The sequence below is a fragment of the Oryza sativa genome, chromosome 11, assembly GCF_034140825.1.
Source record: "Oryza sativa Japonica Group chromosome 11, ASM3414082v1".
NCBI classification, from domain to species: domain Eukaryota; kingdom Viridiplantae; phylum Streptophyta; class Magnoliopsida; order Poales; family Poaceae; genus Oryza; species Oryza sativa.
This window is the reverse complement of record NC_089045.1, coordinates 19,514,301-19,535,498: the sequence shown is the minus strand read 5'-3', so window position 1 is coordinate 19,535,498 and position 21,198 is coordinate 19,514,301. Positions and strand designations below refer to the sequence as shown.

General features: G+C 45.4%; 2 protein-coding genes and 1 pseudogene across 2 annotated transcripts; 2 read left to right on the top strand and 1 right to left on the bottom strand.

Annotated features, from left to right (window-relative positions):
* Nucleotides 1-10,366: 10,366 nt before the first annotated feature.
* On the bottom strand, nt 10,367-12,271 carry LOC107277924 (uncharacterized; annotated as a pseudogene).
* Nucleotides 12,272-14,439: 2,168 nt separating this feature from the next.
* Nucleotides 14,440-16,374, top strand: LOC9271611 (berberine bridge enzyme-like Cyn d 4). The gene has a single exon (XM_015760768.3). It carries the CDS (start codon nt 14,440-14,442, stop codon nt 16,060-16,062), a length of 1,623 nt encoding a protein of 540 aa, XP_015616254.1. The 3' UTR covers nt 16,063-16,374.
* Nucleotides 16,375-19,102: 2,728 nt separating this feature from the next.
* Nucleotides 19,103-19,492, top strand: LOC107277487 (PHD finger-like domain-containing protein 5A). The gene has a single exon (XM_015761064.3). The coding sequence runs from the start codon at nt 19,103-19,105 to the stop codon at nt 19,490-19,492; it is 390 nt and encodes a 129-aa protein (XP_015616550.3).
* Nucleotides 19,493-21,198: the final 1,706 nt, after the last annotated feature.

The window sequence follows — 21,198 nt, the reverse complement described above, 5'->3', positions numbered from 1 at the left end:
CCTCCCCCACATCTCCTCCTCGTTTTGACGGTACCCTCTGATACCCCACAAGTATCAGCCTGGTACCTAGGTACCACCCGGTACCTTGGCACCGGGTATCAGGTATCAGTCGATACCTAGTCGGTACCAAAGGTACTAGGTACCAGGTACCAACCGGTACCTAAGATACCAGGTATCAGGTATCGGTCGATACCTAGTCGGTACCAAAGGTACCAGGTACCAGGTACCAGGTAACAACCGGTACCTAAGGTACCAGGTATCAGGTACCAGGGAGCACACGTGGACAGAGAAAAGGAAAAGGGAGAGTCACTTAAAATATCCCATTGTAACAGTATCCCGTTGTGTAGCTGCCCTCTTGCAAATATGCCAAATTAAAAAAATACCACTACTTTTCGCGATATTGACTAGATGCCACTAAAACTTTGTAAAATTGGAACCGTGCCACTCCGTCGCGTTTTTCATCCACTTTTCCGTTATCCCCGTTAATTTCTAATTTTCTATCCTTGCCAGCTAACTCCGGCGGCGAGCGGTGGTGTTGGAAGCGGCGGAAGGAAGCGGAGAGGCGGGAAGGGAGAGACGCCGCCGAAGGCCGAGTGCCACCTTCCCCGCGTTCTTCTTCAGCCAGCTTGACTGGAAGATGATCTCCACGATGTTCATGCTCGTGTCATCCTGCCCGAGCTCCGAAAGATCGAAACTACAATCGAAATCGAATCAAGGGAGTCGGGCTTGACGAAGACCTCGTCGCAGTCGGAGCAGGAGAAGACGGTGGCGGCGGCGGCGGCGAGGGTGCGCGGGTCGAGCACCGAGTGGCAGTGGAGGTAGAAATCGGAGAGATTCCTGATCTGCATTGCCCTAAATGAGCCACCGATGGATGACAACGACGAGGACAGTGCCGATGGCGGCGAGGTCGTCGTCATCGTCGACGATGTGCTAATTACCGACGACGCGGAGATGGCGGCCGCGGCAGCGGAGTCGCCGTGGTACTCGGGACCACCCATCAGCGACCTGCTCGACGTGCGTGCTGCCTCCGCCACCATCGCCGCCGACGTTCCGGCGCCGGCGGCCTCTCCCCCTGCTCGCCACCGAGCTCTCCTTGGTTCTGCAGATCGATCGGCACACGTGATGCTCACCTCCGCCGCTGTCATTCTTGCCTTCTGCTGCTGTAGCTGCAGCCATTGGTTGGCTTCTGCTAGCCCCTAGGCTGAGGAGGACGAAGACAACGACGACTAGAACACAACCGATAAAATTAAAGGGGGCGGCAGAAAAGTGGATGGAAAATGTGACAGAGTTGCACGGTTCTAATTTTATAAAATTTAAGTGGCACCCAGTCGATATCGTAAATAGTAGTGGTATTTTTTAAATTTGGTATATTTGTAGTAGCATGGATCCAATTAACCTATGATGAAATTAGGGGAACAACACTTCTTGCAGATCGAGGAGATGGAACAGTGTGGATTTGGCATAACAACCTTTTAAGTTGTATGTGAACAGTAAACGTTTTGGCCCTTCCCCTTTTTAACCTTATGGTTTGCTAGGTAGTTCTCCAAACAGAAACTGGAGTTGAAGTTGATTGTTTGATAAGTTACGGAATGACATTGCCACCTAATTTGTTCTTCAACTTTTACGAGAACATCTTTTTTTTTAACATCAGATTCCAAATTTTCTACAAATACATCAGTATAAGAAATTGACAATTGAATGCCCGAATATAACAAGGTGCATTCTAGTATAAGAATTTGATAATTTAGTATTTTAGAGTAGCAACTTGGCTAAGCATGTGTTGTTTTGGTTAACGAGTACTAGGTAAGTTTTTTTCACGATGTCAATATGTGTCATCACATAGCAATCCTACAAATATTACTTTATAATATTAAATTTAATCTTTAAGAATTACATTATTGCGCATCCAATTTGCCACAGGTATGGATTTTTTTCTACACCTTCTCAATCTCAACTGAAATATAATATTTTCTGCAAAGTAAAGTTTAATTAAATTTCAGATTTTAGAATGAAAATTTAAATATGCTTATACAAATCCATGCTAGTATATTGTCAAAATTAAAAATAATATGTATAAGAAAATATTCTCGAAACAATTAAGTTGCCATATCACTTCTTAACCTATTGTAACAAATTTGCACCCATCTTGCAAGTTGTTACACTCATATGCTCACTTATAAATTTCCTACACTAAATTGCACCCAATTACCAAGTTATTATATTAGGATGCTCATTTCCCAAGTTGTTATATTAGGAGACTTCCTTCTATTCTCGAGGAAGTTGAGAATGATGTTTTATATCTGCTAATTGATGGCTCAGGAGATGTGTCTTACAAGGAGCTAATGGCTGTTGTCTTGTGATATATTGTTAAATTTTTAGAAAATGGATCTAAATCTGGTCTCTACATCCAAACTAGATACACAACCAACATAATACAAGATTACATGCCTTGCAAAAGGACTTCTCAAACCAAGAAGATTAAAATAGAACTTAGACTCAACCTGCTAACAAGAAAAACAATACAACCACTTAATCGACAAGCAACATAAAGGGACAACTAGCCAAAGTGAGATAGCTTCCAATCTTTTCTTCATATTCCAGCCAACCTTTGAGAGAACTTCCAACGTTGTAGCTTCCAACAAGATGCAGCCTTCGTTCACCTTATTTCTACCGTCCTCTTTAAGCAACAAAGACCACTGTTATACAGTACACTCCTTTGATGATTATTTGAAAAAGGAGTTAGTTTTGGAGCCATTAGAGGCTGCATTATTCCTAAAAACATACTGCTAACATAAAGATGCCAACTACCAAAATGATTAGCAACACTAGTACATGGTTTAATCCCAAAGGTTATAAACATGACATTCCACATAAATATTGCAATTTGGCAATCAAATAAGAGAAGTTGTATTGTTTCATTAGAACTATAAGAACAATACGTAGTACTACCCTCCCATCTCCATTTCACCTAATAATCATTGGTCAAAATGACCCCATTTTAGATACCATAGGAAAGGAATTCTAAGTTTTCAAATAAAAGATTTCCTTTGTAGTACATCCCCTTACATATGAGAGCTCTATACTTCGCGTTGATAGAAAAGACTCCATTTTTGTGTTCTTTCCAAATAAAAGCATGATCTTGTTATGATAGTGTAATACATGTCACTTCTGACATTAGGTTGTACCAATCTATTATCTAATACCAAATCCCTCCTAAAGGAGACAACTAAAGGCACCCATCTTAAAACATCCACCACTTTAGCATTTTTAATACTAGTTATATAATATAATGAGAGATAAAGCTTGTCAAAAGAATAATTTTCCATCCAACAATCCTCCCCAAATCTCAAATGTTGGCCTTGTCAAATGTGGAAATGTTAAAAATATATTAGTTGGTTTTTTTCATGTGAAAGACAATTTATGTTCCTCTTCCCTTCAAAAGAAACTATCTATGCACCTCAAGTCTACTATTGACATTTTATTTGCGGAGCATAAGTTAAGTCTGGGGCAAGTGAGAATGGTGCAAACAATATGAGAGGTGAGTTCAATGGTTTTCTCTCACCAATTATGAGAGAAAATACATTGGCATATTATGTTTCATTTGCCTTGCTCAGCTTCTTGAATTAATAGTTTTGGCCATTATTGTAAAGAAGCATGTAAAAAGGAATTGAGGAATTCTTTGATATGATTTACATATGTTCTATTAAATGTGATTGGTGGATCTTCCAAGTGAAGGGATACGGTTTGATTCATCAACATGTGGCACATAAGCAATAGAATACAACAATTTATAATAGAGTTTGCAAAATTTCATAGGTGTCGTGTGATACCATGAAACATCCTTGGATCCGTCCTTATTCTGCTACCAATAGAGTTAGGATGGGGAAACATTAAGGATTAACTACAAAGACATGACACTTGAGAGGTTATACTTTTATGGTCTAAAATTTGGTACATCTCAATACGTTAGTACAAGGAAGTACAAAATTTAACCCGACAACATTTTTAAGGGTCATGTCAGGAACTCTTGCTATTCACTAAAGGAGGGTGAGGCACCCACCCTGGCGGTCATACAGCTCAATGGCTTGCCTTGCCAACTGAGCATGCGCTCGTCCGCTTTTACCCTACAACTTAAGGAGCTTAACTGAATAAGCAAATCCAGAAGGATATTATTAAGAAATCTTATCTTTGTGCTAGTTTAGAAATCCTTTTGATTTGCTATTCGGATATCATATCTTATCTTTGTGCTTAATAAACACTTCCTCCTTCGTCATCCAAATGTGGCTATAAAAGAAGCCGTTGTGTTGATTTCTCTTTCTCACACACACCATCACTGATATCATCAAATACACCAAGAAAAAGAGCTAGCTAAGTATGTTGTCAATCCCATTACTAGGTTTGTGCTGGAAACGATGCTGGATGGTGAGAAGGTCATCCTTGAGCAGAAGATCGCCGCCGCCACGGCGAGGATGAATGAGCTGCGACGCACCAACCGTGAGATGGAGGTAAAGCTCGTCATCTATGACGCCATTGCCGGCAGCCGCAAGAACCTTGATGACTTGTCTCCGAACTTCATCGACGACCTCCAGAAGGAGGTTGCAAAGCGCCGCGAGGAGGTACAGAAGCGCATGCAGGAACTTTTTTCCATGGATTCCTCCAAACCCACCTGAAGGGATTGGTGCATGTGTAATTACATGGTGCTTTGAGTGGATGCACCCTGCTTGCATGTTTGCACATGTATCATTTGCTTTTGGCTTAATTTGCTTTGAAATTAATTCTCATCAGCAGTCCTAGTTGGAGTCAAGTCACACCATCACCACCATATCTGTTTTCTTTTAAAGTTGCAAAGGCATGTGTTTAGAAAGCTCGGCTTTTATGGATCATTTGCTAGTAACCCGTAAATAGTATGGGCTATTATTATTAATATTATAAATGCTAATTTTTTTATATATCTTGACATGTTAGTATCACTACTGTAAGTCACGCCCCAAACCCCCACCAATCACTATGGGTAGGCGATTGGTTGTCTTGATCGAGATTCTGATCTGGGTAATTCGATCTTTTGAAAATGACAACCAAACTTGGTACAAACAATTTAACAACCAACATATACATTTTATTTTCAATCTTCGGCCCTAGCAAAGTGACCAAGCTAGATGTGAGCGTAGAACTAGGAGCGCATGGGATGGGGATGGCCGGAAGGGAGTAGATCCTGGGCGGGCAGTAGCAATGGGCCAGCCATATAGAGAGCTAGGAGACCCACTATTTTGTGGATAACTAAGGGCAGATGAAATCCAGAGAGCTGTGCTCCTAGTGATGGAATCTGAGCCAGGATGAGAAGGGAGATTGAATCTGAGCCAGGACGAGAGGGAGATAGAATCTGACGAGGGAGGAGAGGGGTCTTCTATATGGCAAAAAGGGTGGGCTGGATGAAGGACCAGTAGACTAGCAACGGTTTTGGTGAATGAGAGATCGAAGGTAACGGTTGACTGGATAAGGATAATGTTCACATATCGGGTAGTTCGGGTACCTAATACAGTAGACCAAAAGACCTAACAATGAACTGATGACAACATCTTGGTCTTGGTTTCTTTTGCCCACCTATACCCAATGCTCCCACGCGTGCCCTCATCTCTCATAACCAAATGTGGCAATTTTCGGTCTCAGTTTATTTTGTCCACCCATTCTCAGTGTTCTAATGTGCCTAGTTCTCTTACACAAAATATGGTAAATTTCCATGTGCCACCCAGTCAGCCTGTTTATAAGATATCTACCAACATAACCAACCATATCCTTACATCCACGTTATCCACTCATGTTTCTTCAGATCTAGAGGTCGAATAGGGGAAACAGCAGTGGCGATGGGATATGTTCTCCAGAACAAATCAGGATGCCATGCCACCGGCCCAAACCCGCCCACCCAGTGCTAGGGGGTGGCTATTCAGTCTAGACCAAGATTTCGGTCCAGGTAATCTCGTCTTTTTAAAATGACAACCGAGCCTTGCACAAGATATTTAGCAAGCGACAAACTAGGTAAACGATATTTCATTCTCGGTCTTTGGTCACAATGAAGTGACCACGTTGGATGGCGAGCATGGCACCTAGAGCGCATGGGATGGGGATGGCTGGATAGGAGAGGTGCTAGGTGGGGAGTTCTCTATGGGACACTCTTAGGTTGTGTTCTTCGCCCTTCTTTCTCAAATCATCTCTCTCGTTTTCCATGCACACGCTTTTAAAATTGCTAAACAGTGTGTTTTTTTTCAAAAAAGTTTATATAGGAAAGTTTATTTAAAAAAAATCATATTAATCTATTTTTCATTATTTTAGGTTAATACTTAATTAATCTCACTCTAATCGTTTGCTTTGTTTTCCGTATCAGGAGGCGAACACAGCCGACTGAGTTCTTTTCCAAGCTTTCCCAGCTCATCTCACTCTTTTTTCGCGCGCACGTTTTTTAAACTACTAAATGGTGTATTTTTTTTAAAAAAATATTAGAATGTTTCTTTAAAAATCATATTAATCCATTTTTTTAAAAAAAATAGCTACTCCCTCCGTCCTAGAATATAAGAAGTTTTAGGGTTGGATACGGTTATTAAGAAAGTAGGTAGAAGTGAGTGGTGGAGGGTTGTGATTGGATGAATAGTGGAGGTAGGTGGGAAAAGTGAATGGTGGAGGGTTGTGATTGGTTGGAAAGAGAATGTTGGTGGAGAAGTTATTATATTTTAGGACAAATCCTAATGGCTAAAATTTGTTACTCCTTCCATTCCAAATTAATCTACATATAGTTTTTTTAGGTTATTCTTAAATGATCTACATATTTGTGTTCATTCATTAAGTCTATTCGTTATTTGTGCATTGGAGTAAATGGACATTGATGCATACATCCATGCACACAAGTATTTATAACCCACATGCAATATTTTGATTTGCTATTGGCTAGGAAATAGTGGGGATGGTGCATGCATCAATTCTGTTGCTAGAGTAAATATAATATAAGAGAGTTATTAGATTTTCTTGGTCTTGTTGTACCTATATAAAATATGTAGATCAATTTGGAATAGAGGGAGTATATTTTGGGACAGAGAGAGTAATACTGAATTAATCATATGCTATTCGACCGCTCCGTTTTACGTGCGTATGAGATTTGTTCCCAACTACCAGGAACGAACAAGCTTCACATGAATTTTTTATACGATCTACAATCTTGATAATACAATTGGCTATAATCAGCTGCCGCATTGTGTTGGTTAGCTTGAGAGCATCCATAGAATATCAAAGTTGTGTTAATAGGAGATTTGCTCCGGTCCAACAAAAAAATATCTTGAGCTACCGGTAACTCACGATACCAAATCGTTGGATCTAACAACGTCCATCCTGCCCAGCTAAATCCTCGATCGGAAACAATTTAGTACCGTGAGGTACCGGTACCTCGAAATATTTTTTTGCTGGACCAGAGCAAATCTCAAAATAGTTACTCCCTCCGTTTCTAAATATTTGACGCCGTTAACTTTTTTTTATATGTTTGACAGTTCATTTTATTCAAAAAAATTCAAGTAATTATTAATTTTTTTTCATATCATTTGATTAATTGTTAAATATACTTATAGGTATACATATAGTTTTACATATTTCATAAAAGTTTTTAAATAAGACGAACAGTCAAACATATGTTAAAAAGTCAACGGTGTCAAATATTTAGAAACGGATGGAGTAATAAAGTTGGGGGCTACTATACCACATCATCCCATCCGAACGTGATGATACCTGGTATCACAATCTTTAGTTTGGAATAACAATGGCAAAATCACAAAGCTGAAAAATGCAAGGGTAGCAAAATCACAATACTAATGGGGACAAAAACGTAATTTGTCCCATCATCTGTTTTCAAAACATTGGTCCAAACCAATGTGCATATCATTAGGTACCCCACTTCGTAAATCGATCTTGTACTCGTACTACGAATGAAGTACAAGCACAGTACTTCTTGCAGTAGTTTCTTGCCGGTCTCCTTCCCCGACATGGCATTGGGATTTTCTCGTGAAACGGGACGGACGAGAGTTAATTAACTACTCCAGTTGCCCTTGACCGTAGCACTACATAGATACGACTCGTAGCTAGTAAGATATACTCCTATATCAGTAAAAATCGAATCATTTTAATTAACTACTAGTAAGTTGACCAGATCATCATCTATTTCGAGTTTTGTTTTCACGTGACCTGATAATAACAATGTGGGTACAAGCTGATCAAGTCGTCTGTCAGGACGATCTGTTATTAATGATGTTCAGAAGGAGATCGATCTGGTTCCTTGTGCCACTTTGGGGAGTGATCACCGAAATCTCATATCGTTAATTATGACATTTTCCCATGTATTATTATCCAATTCCTTAAGAATAGATCTCGTCCAACTGTTCACAATCAATTTTGTTGAGAAAAAACTTAGTTTGATGTACTAAATTCGATCATATATACTTATATATATTCTCGAAATATGTTCCCTCAGTATTATGATTTTCGTTGAGTTTTGCAGATATATCAAAATAGTTATTCTTGAAAGAAGATGCCTGATATGACCAAAAAGAAAATTGCAGGGAGTACGTTGACATAGATTAGTTAGTTAGTTTTTCTTAAGCACGAATGGATTCTTTTCGATTGTGGGATTTGACTGATTCAACAGCAAAGCTAGCAAAATATTAGTGGCATATCCTAATGTCTTTCTCGATATGCATGAGAAACGACGGCTCAAGCTATTGTATTAGGAACCAATTGTAAATTATAATACTCCTACGGTTTTTAATACATGATGACGATATTGATTTTTTTATGTTTAACTATTCATCTTACTAAAAATATGTGTAATTAGCATTTGTTTTTTCTCTGCTACTCTCAATAACATTTATTTAATTAACATTTATTTTATCATTAGATATACTTATGCATGATTTATATTTTTAAATTTTAAAAAATAATAAGATGATATCTTAAAAATTAATGGCGTTATAAATTAAAATCAGAGGATGTAGTAATTTTTTACCTGATTGGTACGAAGTTGTCGGATCCTCTCTAGATTGGAGGGGCGATCTACGATCCGTGGACAAGCAGTTCAGAAGATTGAAAGTTCGTCTATTTTAATACCATAAAAATGTACGAGGGAGGTGAACTAAATTGAGTCTCATGGGCAAGTATATATTGTACAAAAGATTACAAGACTTGTGTTTAAGGAATCTTAGAGAAGTAAGATGAAAACTATATCTATATATTACCATAACAACTTGAATCCTCCCTGTAATCCTTCCTATTCCTATCCCTATACTACCTATACTCTTAACAATGATTATATGATTCCCTCCCTTCCATTTGTAGTGCTGGGGTCTTTTAAAAATTAACCTCCATCAACCTCTTCATTGTTTTTTTTCATAGAAGAACCTTCTTCTCTAATAATGAAAGCTGTCCATTTGTGTCAACGCTCATGGCTTTGTTAAATGTTAATAAACTTTGGTCGACTGTACTTCAGCTGTCCCGGCCATGCATCAGAGCTCATGACCAAACAGCCATGCCGCAAATGCAGATCTCCCATTACAGACGACGGGTTCCAATGGCGCTCACTACCAAATAAAATCGATTCCCCACATTATTATCTTTATCTATATACTGCAAATGCCTTCCTTTTCTAGTGTGATTTGCTTCCACTCGTGGTATTCAAAAGCCTAGTTTTGATGCTAGACTTCTCCCAGGTATGGAGTCAACGGTATTGAGAAACCCGAACGATTAATAGTGTTTTTCGGTAGTAGACCAATTTTTTTTTACGTTGATGGTTATATCCTGAGAGGCTGCCGGACCTGCCCGGAGATGGCTCTGGCACTGCCTTCTCCATCCAAGAACTAAAATCGTCAGTTTTTTTTTTTGCCAATAATATATTATGGTCATGCATTGTAACAAAAACATCATATATTTGATTTTTTCCCCCAAAAAATCTCAGTTGTCACGTGTTTAGGCTAGTGGATCAAAATCCAACCATCGCTGGTCCTTTTTCTTCTACTCCAATTGAAGAGCAAATTAAGGCCTGGCAACCGAGCTGTCATCCTCCCCTTCTAGCGATGACGGTGGTGACAAGCCCGTCAAGTTAGGATGTTCACGCTGTTGGAATTGTGTGTGAACAAAAGACCCCATGTGAAGAATAATTCTTAGAAAATTCTCAAAAGACCCACAATATGAAGAGAAATATGTGAAACTTTAGTACCATATTGATAGTTCATGTATTTTTGTCGCTCGAAGGGATATCCCCTCGTTTTATAAATGGCGTTTAAAATGTCATAAAAAAACTGAAAAAAATGGCTTAATTGGATCTATGCCACTGCAAATATACCAATTCGAAAAAATACCACTACTATTCACGACATCGGCTACATGTCACTAGAATTTGGGAAAATTGGAATCATGCCACTCCCGTCCAATTTTCTATCAACCTCTGTCATCTCTCTCCCTCTTCCTTTCTTCGCTTCTCCGCCATGGACGCCGGTGAGCCCTACACCTCGGACTCGTTGGTCCTTGCCACTGCAGCTAGCCAATGGTCCCCTCTCCATCTCTCGCTGCTCCTCCACCAACAGCAGCCGCGACCCGTCCGTTCCTTGTCATCCCCACCGGGGGACACGGCACCCTTGTGGCCTCGCCACCGTCATCAAGGGAATCAGCAGCCAGGGAGCTTCTCCGCCATCAGAATGGTAGGTTCTCAGTAAGGTCAATGTATCTAGCTTTAATTAACAATGGTTATGTTGAGAGGAACAAGTATATTTGGAAACTTAAGATGTCGCTTAAGATTAAGATCTTTATGTGGTACTTACTAAAGGGGGTTGTGTTAACCAAAGATAATTTGGCGAGAAGGAATTGGAATGGTAGCTTAAGGTGTTGCTTTTGTATGAAAAATGAGTCTATTCAACATCTCTTCATGGATTGTCATTATGCAAAGTTCATATGGAGAGCAGTTCAGTTTTCTTTTGGTTTTAACCTTCCAACTAGTATATCTCATATTTTTGATGGGTGGCTTTTGGGGGTTGACAAGAAAAAGAGTAAACTGATACTTGTTGGAGCTTTTGCCATTTGTTGGGCTCTATGGTTGAGTAGAAATGATTTGGTTTTTGACAAAACACCATCTATTACATATATGAAGGTAATTTTCAGGGTAACGCACTGGCTACGGTTTTGGGCACAGCTACAAAGGTGTGAGGATGATGGGGAATTCCTAAAAGTTGCATGCCGCAGGTTGGCGTCGATGGTTATGCAACTATTTGCCAATTATGGGTGGAGGTTCACAAATAGACTTCAATAAATGTGTTCTCCTTATTTTGGCTTGGTTACCTTTGTTTTTGTTTGGTGTGTTCTTTTATCTGAACTACACTCTTTTCTGGAGTGCAACTTTATAATAATTGGCTGTAGCTCTTTTTGAGCAAAGGCTGGGATGTTATATTCCATTATCTTAAAAAAATGGACGCCGGCGAGCCCAAGAGGGCGACAACTGAGGGGAATCGGCAACCGGGGAGCCGAGGGCGAAGCTCAGCGGGACGAGCGGCACGGGGGAAGGAGATCGGTGGCGGCGGCGGCGAGGGTTGGGGACGACGACGCGGTGGTGGGCAGGGTGGCGATCAGCATGGGGGCGGTGGCCGGGACCTCGCCGGGGGAGCGGACGACGACGACACAGGCACAGCTCAGCCCGCTGGCTCCGAGACGAGGGGATCGACAACGACGATGCAGGCGCAGCCCGGCCCGCCGGCTCTGAGACGAGGTGCTCAACAACGACGACGATGCAGCGTAGCCCGGCCTGCCGGCTCCGAGACGAGGGGCTCGACGACGATGACACAGGCACAGCCCGGCCCACCGGTTTTGAGATGAGGCGCTTGACGACGACGATGACGCAGCAGCCTGGCCCGCCGGCTCCGAGACGAGGGGCTCGACGATGATGACGCAGGCGCAGCCCGGCCCGCCGGTTCTGAGACAAGGCGCTCGACGACGACGCAGCGCAGCCCGGTCGGCTGGCTCCGAGACGAGGCGCTCGACGATGATAACGATGCAGGTGCAGCCCGGCCCGACCTCCATCTCTGAGATGACGACGACGATAACACCTCCTGCCGTGTCTATGGTGGTGGAGAGAGAAGAAGGGGGAAGAGAAGAGAGGGGAGGAAGGTAGGGCCCACGTGCAGCTGGGGGCTAACGGAGATTTTTGACGGAAGATGTGATGGAGTGGCACGGTTCCAATGAAGAGAACTCGAACCTCCATGCTCTTTAGCACGATATTTTGATTTCTCCAATTTTCAGTGGCACGTAGCCGATATGTTGAATAGTAGTGGCATTTTTTCGAATTGGCATATTTGCAGTGGCATGGATCCAATTAACAAAAAAAATAGTATGATAGATTAATATGTGATATGTTATACCACAAATATGCAAGTTAAAATTGGACTTATACAACCACGGACAAGAATAACAACTCTCCCACCAGCATGGATAGAGGAGGACAGAATAGGAAAGGTGCAAGCCACGTACGAAGGGGATATGGCAGTTTTGGACCTGGATAACAGCTTTTAACAAGATCTGAAGCTTGGATCTATATTTTGTAAGTTTGGGAGAGAGGCGGGGGGTGGGGGGAGGGGGGTGGGGACGATAAGTTTAGGGACCGCTTGTGCACTTCACTCAAAGATATGAATAACAAAATTTGTCTACTCTATGAATTTGATGTCTGATGAAAAGAGTTATATACAGGGGTTCGAAAGAACGCGTACCATTAGTCAAACGAAATGCTTTGTCCTGACATCATACTAACGTCAACTTGTAACCTAGTTAATACTACACATGATATCCAGATGTATAAGGTTCTGATAAATAAGATACCACGCTAAGGTCAACACAATACCTTAGATATTAGCACTAGGAAAAAGTATGAATTACCCTCCGAACTATCGCGGTTGACCGAATTACTCCCCTGAACTACAAAGCCAGACATTACTCACCCTGGACTTTCAATACCGGATGAATTATCCCCTTGACCTAATTCAGAGCGGTTTTGTCCTACGTGGCGTACGCGTGGCAATCCAGTCAGCATTTTCTTTTTAAAAAATAGTGGGACCCACATGTCATACCTACCCTTCCCCTCTTCCCCTCTCTCTCTCTCTTCACTCACTCTCTCTCACGGAGTCACGGGGCAGCGTAGGGGGCAGGCGCGAGAAGCGGCTGGGTGGCGAGCGGCGGCGCGAGGCGAGGCGGCTGCGCAAAACGAGGAGGCAGTGGCGCTAGGTGGCGATTCGTTCCCCCTCCACCGTGCCCACGAACCCATTCCATTCCATTCTCCATCCCCCACCCATGTCACTTCCGCGCTCCTCGGCTTTCATCTCTCTTACTTCCCGGTCTCCCTCTCCTCGGTCGCTCTCTCTCTCTCTCCCATGCATGTGCTCGGGCAGGCGGATGCGGACGGGCGGTGGGCAGCGGCGCGGGGGACGCGCGGTGGGCAGAGTCGCAGGGGGACGGGCGGGGAGATGGGCGCCCGCCGGTACCCGGGCATCCTCCACGCCACCCGCTGCTGACTGGGGGTTCCACCGTCGTCGGCGCCCACACTGGAGCTCCTCCCCGCCGCTCGTGCCCTCCAGGGACTCCTCCATGGATGCCATCCAGTCGCGCCCGCTGCTGTCGCTCGCCACCCAGTCGTTGCTTGCGCTGCCGCCCACCTCCCGCCCCTGTAACACCCCGTGAGACAGAGAAGAGAGAATAGAGAGAGAGGAAGAGGGAATAGGAGGTATGGCAGGTGGGTCCCACAATTTTTTAAATAAGAAAATGCTGACTGGTTTGCCACGCGTACACTACGTAGGATAAACCCGCTCTAGATTGAGTCCAGGGAGGTAATTTGTCCGGTATTGAAAGTTTAGGGTGAGCAATGTCTGGTTTTCGGGTTCAGGGGGTAATTCGGTCGATCGTGATTGTTCATGGGGTATTTTGTACTTATAGTACTATTACCCGAGTCTTACACGACACCCATAAGTATCAGAGTCTAGTACCTAGCTATCATGTTGATGTTAGGCATATAATTAAACAATTCCATTCCAAGTATATATATGTTAACTGTAATATTTCTGTATACTTATGACTACACCACCATACCATCTGTACATATGCCTGAGTACTACAAAACTTCTGCACATGACACGCGCACGGTGATACACTATCAGTACGGATACATAAGAGTAGACACTAACTGAAATACTTAGCATGGCATTTGTCTATTCTTTCTAAGTCACAACTCAAATGTTACTACACGTAGTACGCTAGCACGTCTACAGGGTGCAAGCAATCACCTTATATACTGCTGCCTGCGTCCTCATCAAAGCTCGCCATTATCAGCTAGCTTAGCTCAAACACTTGTAGCTTAACTAACCATCAAGAATCCAAGCTCGATCAATGGCGGCCACCATGCGTGGTGGCAACGTAGCACTCGCGATCATCTTCCTGTGCTTCACCTGTAGCAACAATGTCTTCCTCCTCCGTTCGTCGTCGGCGTCGTCCCCCATCGACGACTTCCTCCGGTGCCTCTCCGGCAAGATTCCCGCGGAGCAAGTGTTCACGCAGAGCTCGAGCGGGTTCATGGCGGAGCTCACCTCGTCCGTGCAGAACCCCAGGTTCGTGACGAACGCCACGGTGCGGCCCGCCTGCATCGTGGCGGCGTCCGACGCGTCCCACGTCCAGGCCGCCGTGCGGTGCGGCCACCGGAGCGGCGTCCGCCTCCGCGTGCGCAGCGGCGGGCACGACTACGAGGGCCTCTCGTACCGCGCCGTGCGCGCCGAGACGTTCGCCGTGCTCGACCTCGCCGGGCTCCGCGCCGTGCGCGTCCGCGCCGGCGACGCTACGGCGTGGGTGGACTCCGGCGCCACGCTCGGGGAGCTCTACTACGCCGTCGGGACGGCCAACCCCGGGTTCGCGTTCCCCGGCGGGGCCTGCTCGACGGTCGGCGTCGGCGGCTACCTCAGCGGCGGCGGGATCGGGCTCATGATGCGCAAGTTCGGGATCGGCGCCGACAACGTGCTCGACGCCATGATCGTGAACGCCGACGGCGAGCTCCTCGACAGGGGACGCATGGGGGAGGACCTCTTCTGGGCGATCCGCGGCGGCGGCGGCGAGAGCTTCGGGGTGGTGGTGTCGTGGCGGCTGAAGCTCTCGATGGTCCCGCCCACGGTGGCGGTGTTCACCATCGCCAAGACCGCCGGCGACGGCGGCGTCGGCGACGCCGCCGCCCTGCTCGCCAAGTGGGAGACACTCATCCTCCAGCCGTTCCTCCCGGATCTCACCATCCGCGTCGTCCTCCAGGGCCGGACGGCGCTGTTCCAGTGCCTCTACCTCGGCAGCGGCGGCTGCGCCCGCCTCGCCGCCACCATGCGCGCCTACTTCCCGGAGCTCGGCATGACAGCCTCCGACTGCCACGACCTCACCTGGCTCCGCGCCATGGCGTTCATCAGCCTGGGCGCAGCCGACGCGCCGCCGGAGGGCATGCTCCGCCGCACCAACAACCTCGGCACCTACGTCAAGAGCAAGTCCGACTACGTCCGCCGCCCCATGGGCGCCGCCGCGTGGTCCGCCCTCTTCGCGGACCACCTCGCCAGCAACAACGCCGGCGTCCTCATCCTCGAGCCCCACGGCGGCGTGGTCGGCGCCGTGATCCCTGACATGGCCACGCCCTACCCGCACCGCGCCGGCGTGCTGTACAACATCCAGTACGGCGTGTTCTGGTGGGGCGACGACGAGGGGGAGAGCTCAGCGGCGGCGAGGCGGTGGCTGGACGCGCTGTACGCGGCGATGGAGGCGGCGGTGAGCGGCAACCCCAGGGAGGCGTTCGTGAACTACCGTGACCTTGACATCGGCGAGAACGCGGTGGTCGGCGGCGTGACGGAGTACGAGAGCGCGAGGAGGTGGGGGGAGAGATATTTCATGGGGAATTTCCGGCGGCTGGCGGCGGTGAAGGGGAGGGTGGATCCCGGCGACTACTTCCGCAACGAGCAGAGCATCCCGCCACTTCTCCAGCCCTATTAGGCTTAGTAGCCTTTTTATTTGTTTGCACAGTGCACGTGTGCATTGCACTGCAATTTGAGTCCATGCAAAAGTTGCATATCGTCATCACTCGATCGCTATGTGGAGCTGCACAAATGTATGCCTAGCCAAGAATAAAGACTTGAGTGACCTCTTTGTTTTCTTACTAGTTAGGCCATGTACAATGTACCACAGTGGACAGTGGTCTCAACCCTCCACGTCAGATCTGAGCACCCGTGGCAGTGTGGAGTGTGGTTCCATGAACTCTTGCCGTGCCTGCAGAGGTCACAGTTGCCTCGCCGCGGTTCGGCTTGGGAGGTGCGAAATCACTGCTCAGGGCTATGCGTTTGGGAAAACCGTAGCCTCGTGAAGCGCTTGGGGAAAAAGAGAGGTCGAAGAGAACTTGCCGTGGTGGTCATCGCCGCTCGCCGCCGCCACTGAGGTCGCGTTGCCGCTCCACGTTGCCAATGAGGTCGCGTCACCGCTCCAAGCCGCCGCTGCCAAGGTCTCTGACGTTCACTGGTGTCGTAGATCCAATGAGGTCAAGCATGGATTCAGCCAGCTCGTGGCTGGATCCGCTACTGCCGGTGGCCCCTCGACCGCCACGAGAAGGGGATGGGAGGGGAGAAGTCGACAGACGCGGCCAGATCTGCCGCCGTCGCCCAAAGAGAAGGAGAGGGGGAGAGCAGCGTGGCGGTGGACAGGGAGAAGAGGAGAGGGGGAGAGCCACCCTCGAAGTTTGATGTGGTGAATGGGGAGGAGGAGAATGGTGGTGGGAAAGTGCGACATGGCAGTGGAATGGGAGGAGGAGAATGGGGAGGGGGAGAAATGGGGAGAATAATGGCGCAGTGGTGGATGGGGAGGAGGGGGGAGAGTCAGCACTGTGAGCGTCAGAAGAAGAGGCAGCGATTTGGTGGCGAAAGAGGAGGCGGCAACGGCGAGATGTCGTGGATTAGTTTTGGTGGCCAGTGGGGAATCGAGAGAAGAGAGAGAGTGGGGTAGGTGAGAAAAAAAGAAAAGGTGGAGAGGCTGACAGTGGATCCATGTGAAGTTTAGTGGTATCTATCTATTTCTTTTTGTTATTATAAGGTCCAAAATATAAAATTTCTAATTGATTCAATAACTTGGTATTGACACATAAATAACCAAGGGCTGAAACAAAAACTATACTCAACGGTGGTCTTCGTTTGTAGATAAACGGAAAATATACTCAACGGTGATCTCCGTTGTAGATTGTGTGAATTTTATGTGGTCTTATCCTATTTAGCATGTTGAGACTACTGGTACCAGTGGCCTCAATTGTACACACCCTTAGGTGTCTGTGCGTTGCAATGGGAAAATTGATATGTGTTCTAGCACATCAACAATGGAAATTCGTAAAATAAAAACATCCACATATCTGCTTTATAATGTAATTATGATTTTACCCTTTTTTTTGGAAGGGTTTTAATTTACTCCTAGTTTGGACATATGTTATATGAGCCCAAAACTAATGAGTTAAAGAAAATAAGATATCATTCTACCTTGGGTAGGTCAACCAACTATTCCCTGTGTGGCTATCCACTCGTGTTCCCCGTTCCAAACCCACTTCTTTTGATTTAATAGCAAGAATATACTACACAAGCAGCAAGTGTTTGGGGAAAAAAAAAGAGAAAACAAAACTATTGAATAGAGTATTCCGGGAGCTTCTAAAACTAAGAGAGAATGCTGGAGGTAGGAGGAGAGATAGGGAAGAGAAATCGACAAGGGTGCCCCACTTGCCTCCTAGGCTGCCGCATCCCCACAGAGAGCTTCAGCCCGCTTCAATTCCCTGCAACGTTGTTGCTGCTTTTGTTGCCTCTCCAATTAGGTTGGCTTGGGCCAATGCTTGCGTGAGAACTGGCCCATTATGAGGCCCATTTGAGTTCCTAACACGGGTGTTGCGCAGGTCCGAACCGCGAGCCGTGAATCATCAGTACGTGTTGTGCCTATTTTGAGGTTTATGTTTAGTATATGATTCGTTGGTTGCATTGGTTTGATTTTCGTCAATGTGAGGTGAACTTGCTAGTCCCAATTTCTTGTTGCTATGAGTAACAACATGGTAACTACCTTTGTATTGCTGCGCAAATGTGTGTGGAAGGGAGAGATGAAATGGGGAGGAGCTGATTTATTTCAGTGCATCACCTGAGCTACATGTTCTGTGTGTTTGCTTCTGGTGGCTGCCAGGGCATATTTGTTTTGTTACCATAGGTTTAGCAGAGAAATTACTTAAAAATCCTGATTTTATCAAAGAAGGACTAAACAAAGTATAAGAAAAGCAATCAAGTCATTCTTATATATTACTAGAAAAAATGCCCATATGCTGCAACGGGTGAAGCTTATTTTAAACTTATTATTTTTATATGGTTTAGTTAATATGAAATTCATCGTGGGAATTCGCTTGGATATATATATATTTAGAAAATCATGAGCTGCATTTATGAGATATTTTTAGATTGTGAGTTTTTTTAAGATATTTCTTATATGACGCCTCCTGTATTTCCAAAAGCGAACGAATTTAAAAACGACTCAAATACGCATATGTATTTCGACAAAAGATCCTTCTGTATTTTGTAAAGCGAATGAACTTAAAAACCAACTCATACACGGATGATGTACCGGTAAAAATATATTTGATTTTTATAATAGTAGAGATAGAGATATCTCACTAAATTTAAATTGAAAATAAGTACGTTTAATATTAGTTGGCAACTTGGCATCAAAATACGAAGTAAACTTACCTTGGTAAAGATAAAGAAAGAAAAAATCTTAGCCGTTATTCCTTTCGCGAGGCGGCAACAGGGAGCACGCACTCTACCGTCGATCTTGACTGGTCAGCGGAAGCGAACCGACCTATCCAACGGTCGGTGGGAGATGTAGCCGCCAGTTTGACCGGTCGCTGACCCCGGCCAAACTCACACGCAACCTTCGCGCCAAATTTTCTTGCCCTCCAAGAACTTTTCGCGCCATAATAAGTACCTCCTCAAGCTGCTTCCATCCATTAACCTCCGTACAAGTAATGGCAATGGCGAAGCACCAGGCCGACCTCGTGAGGTGCTCGCGGCAGCCGGGCGCCGCCGTCGGCCGCGTCTGCGCGGCGCACGACGGCCGCTGCGTCGCCTGCGACTCCATGGTGCGGCCCGCCGCGCCGGCCCGCGTCTGCGACGGCTGCAGCGGCGGCGGCGGCGGGCACGGCTCCCGCAGCGAGAGGTGCCTGGTGTGCGGCGCCGGCGCCGGAGAAGGAGGTGCGGCGGCGGTGGCGGATGCGTACTACTGCAGGTCGTGCGTGCAGATGGAGAAGGATCGCGACGGCTGCCCCGCCGTCGTCAACGCCGGCACGGCCAGGAGGGACGCCGCCGCCTTCTTCTTCTCCGCGAGGAGCAAGCGTGGTGGCTTCAGATCAACAATGGCGTGATCTTGCTCTGCCATGGACGCACGTCTTCCCGACTCCACGAACTCAAACAGTTTACGGCTGGTGATTTTCATGTAACAATTGAATTATATTTCTGCAATATAGCATATCTCCATTAAATCGATCGACGGTTTTACTGGGAGTAATATGTATTGACCCAGAAATTATTGGGTCCTATAGTAACAATTAATTGCAAGAGTGAGACACATGAATGGAAATGATCAGCAGAATAGCTGCTGAGGAACTCGTGTAACATCTCACAGAATATAATAGAAATCCCTAGTGAACGTGTATTTTCATCCCTCGAGGAGATGCCCCTGGTTGCTTCTATGTCATCCAAATAGTTATTAAATTTTTTTTAAAAAAATGAAAACGTAGATTAATATAAAATATATCACTCCACAAACATGTAAGACCAAATTCGATTTCTACAAGTTTCAACAAACTTATGAAAAACAAATATATTATCAAAATATATCCAATATTAAATTTAATGAAACTAATTTGATGTTTCAGATATAAATTTGATCAAACATAACATAACAAAGTTTCACTAATAAAAAAGTCTTAAAACGGAGGGAGTCACTACCAGAGAGTGGGAGACTACCGTGTACCTCAGTTGGTTACCGAGAGTGTTATATGGAACACGGTAACGTTTAAAGCATACCGTGTGTGAACAAGGAAAAACTCGGGAAGTGGCTAAAAATTCCGTGTGACGAATCGAGAAACACGGTAAGTGTGGGACCCACAGTTTCTGCCGTTAAGCGCGCGGAATATTTGGTCTGGCGCGCGGGATCGCCGTTGGTGCAGGCGGATGGCGCGCCAAGATTTCCGTTGGCGCGGCTGGCTGGCGCGCCTGATTTTCGTTGCCGCGCGAGTAACAGGAGAATCCCGCGCGAGTTACAGCCGAAGGCCCATATGTCAGCCCAAAATAGAGACCAACAAAACCCTAGCCCTTTTAATCGATCCCCTCACTTCCCCACCCCCTGCCGCCTCATTCTCCTCGCCACTTTTCCCCTTTCTGATTTTTCCCCTCTCTTCTTCGCACATGGCAGGATAGCTGTGCGCCCCAGCGTCAGTCCGCCGCACGGCCACCGAGCAACGCTGTGCATTCCTGGCCGTACGCACTCCCTGCATGTCCACATCCATCTGCTAGGCTCTCCTTCGTTGTCCAGCTTGAGCACACCTCATCTTCCATCCAGCTGGTGGTATGTATATGTTGAGTTTTTTTCTTGAATCGTATGTAAAGTTGGGTCTTGGTTCTAGAAAACCCATCCATTTTCTCCCAGGAACTAGAAATAGTTCGGTGTATGATTTCTAGGAACTGTATCTCATTTTAATTTCTTGTAATACCACAAGTACCATATGAATAAGTTGTTGTGCTTTGTAAATAAAAACAATATTAGACTACAGAATGGTGTGGGTGAGAGTTCTTGCACTGTCAGAATAATGTGTTTTCATATTTGTGTACTTGTTGATGGATACATATTGGTTAGGCAAAACTTGCCCTCTTTTCAGAAAACATAATGGTTAGTATGAGTGTTTGCCACGGCCCTACTTGTTTAGATCGATGTTGAATGGTTGAATTGGGTTGGAATGACAGCACCATGTTGTGTGATGATCTGCAATGCTATGGTGTACTACATCTTTGTATCGACATTTTATAATAGGCATTATTATACCATGTTGCTACTATGTAGTTTTTGACC

What these genes read in the sequence shown, in the direction of transcription:
- LOC9271611 (XM_015760768.3), top strand. Translation starts at nt 14,440, where the DNA reads ATGGCGGCCACCATGCGTGGTGGCAACGTAGCACTCGCGATCATCTTC.
- LOC107277487 (XM_015761064.3), top strand. Translation starts at nt 19,103, where the DNA reads ATGGCGAAGCACCAGGCCGACCTCGTGAGGTGCTCGCGGCAGCCGGGC.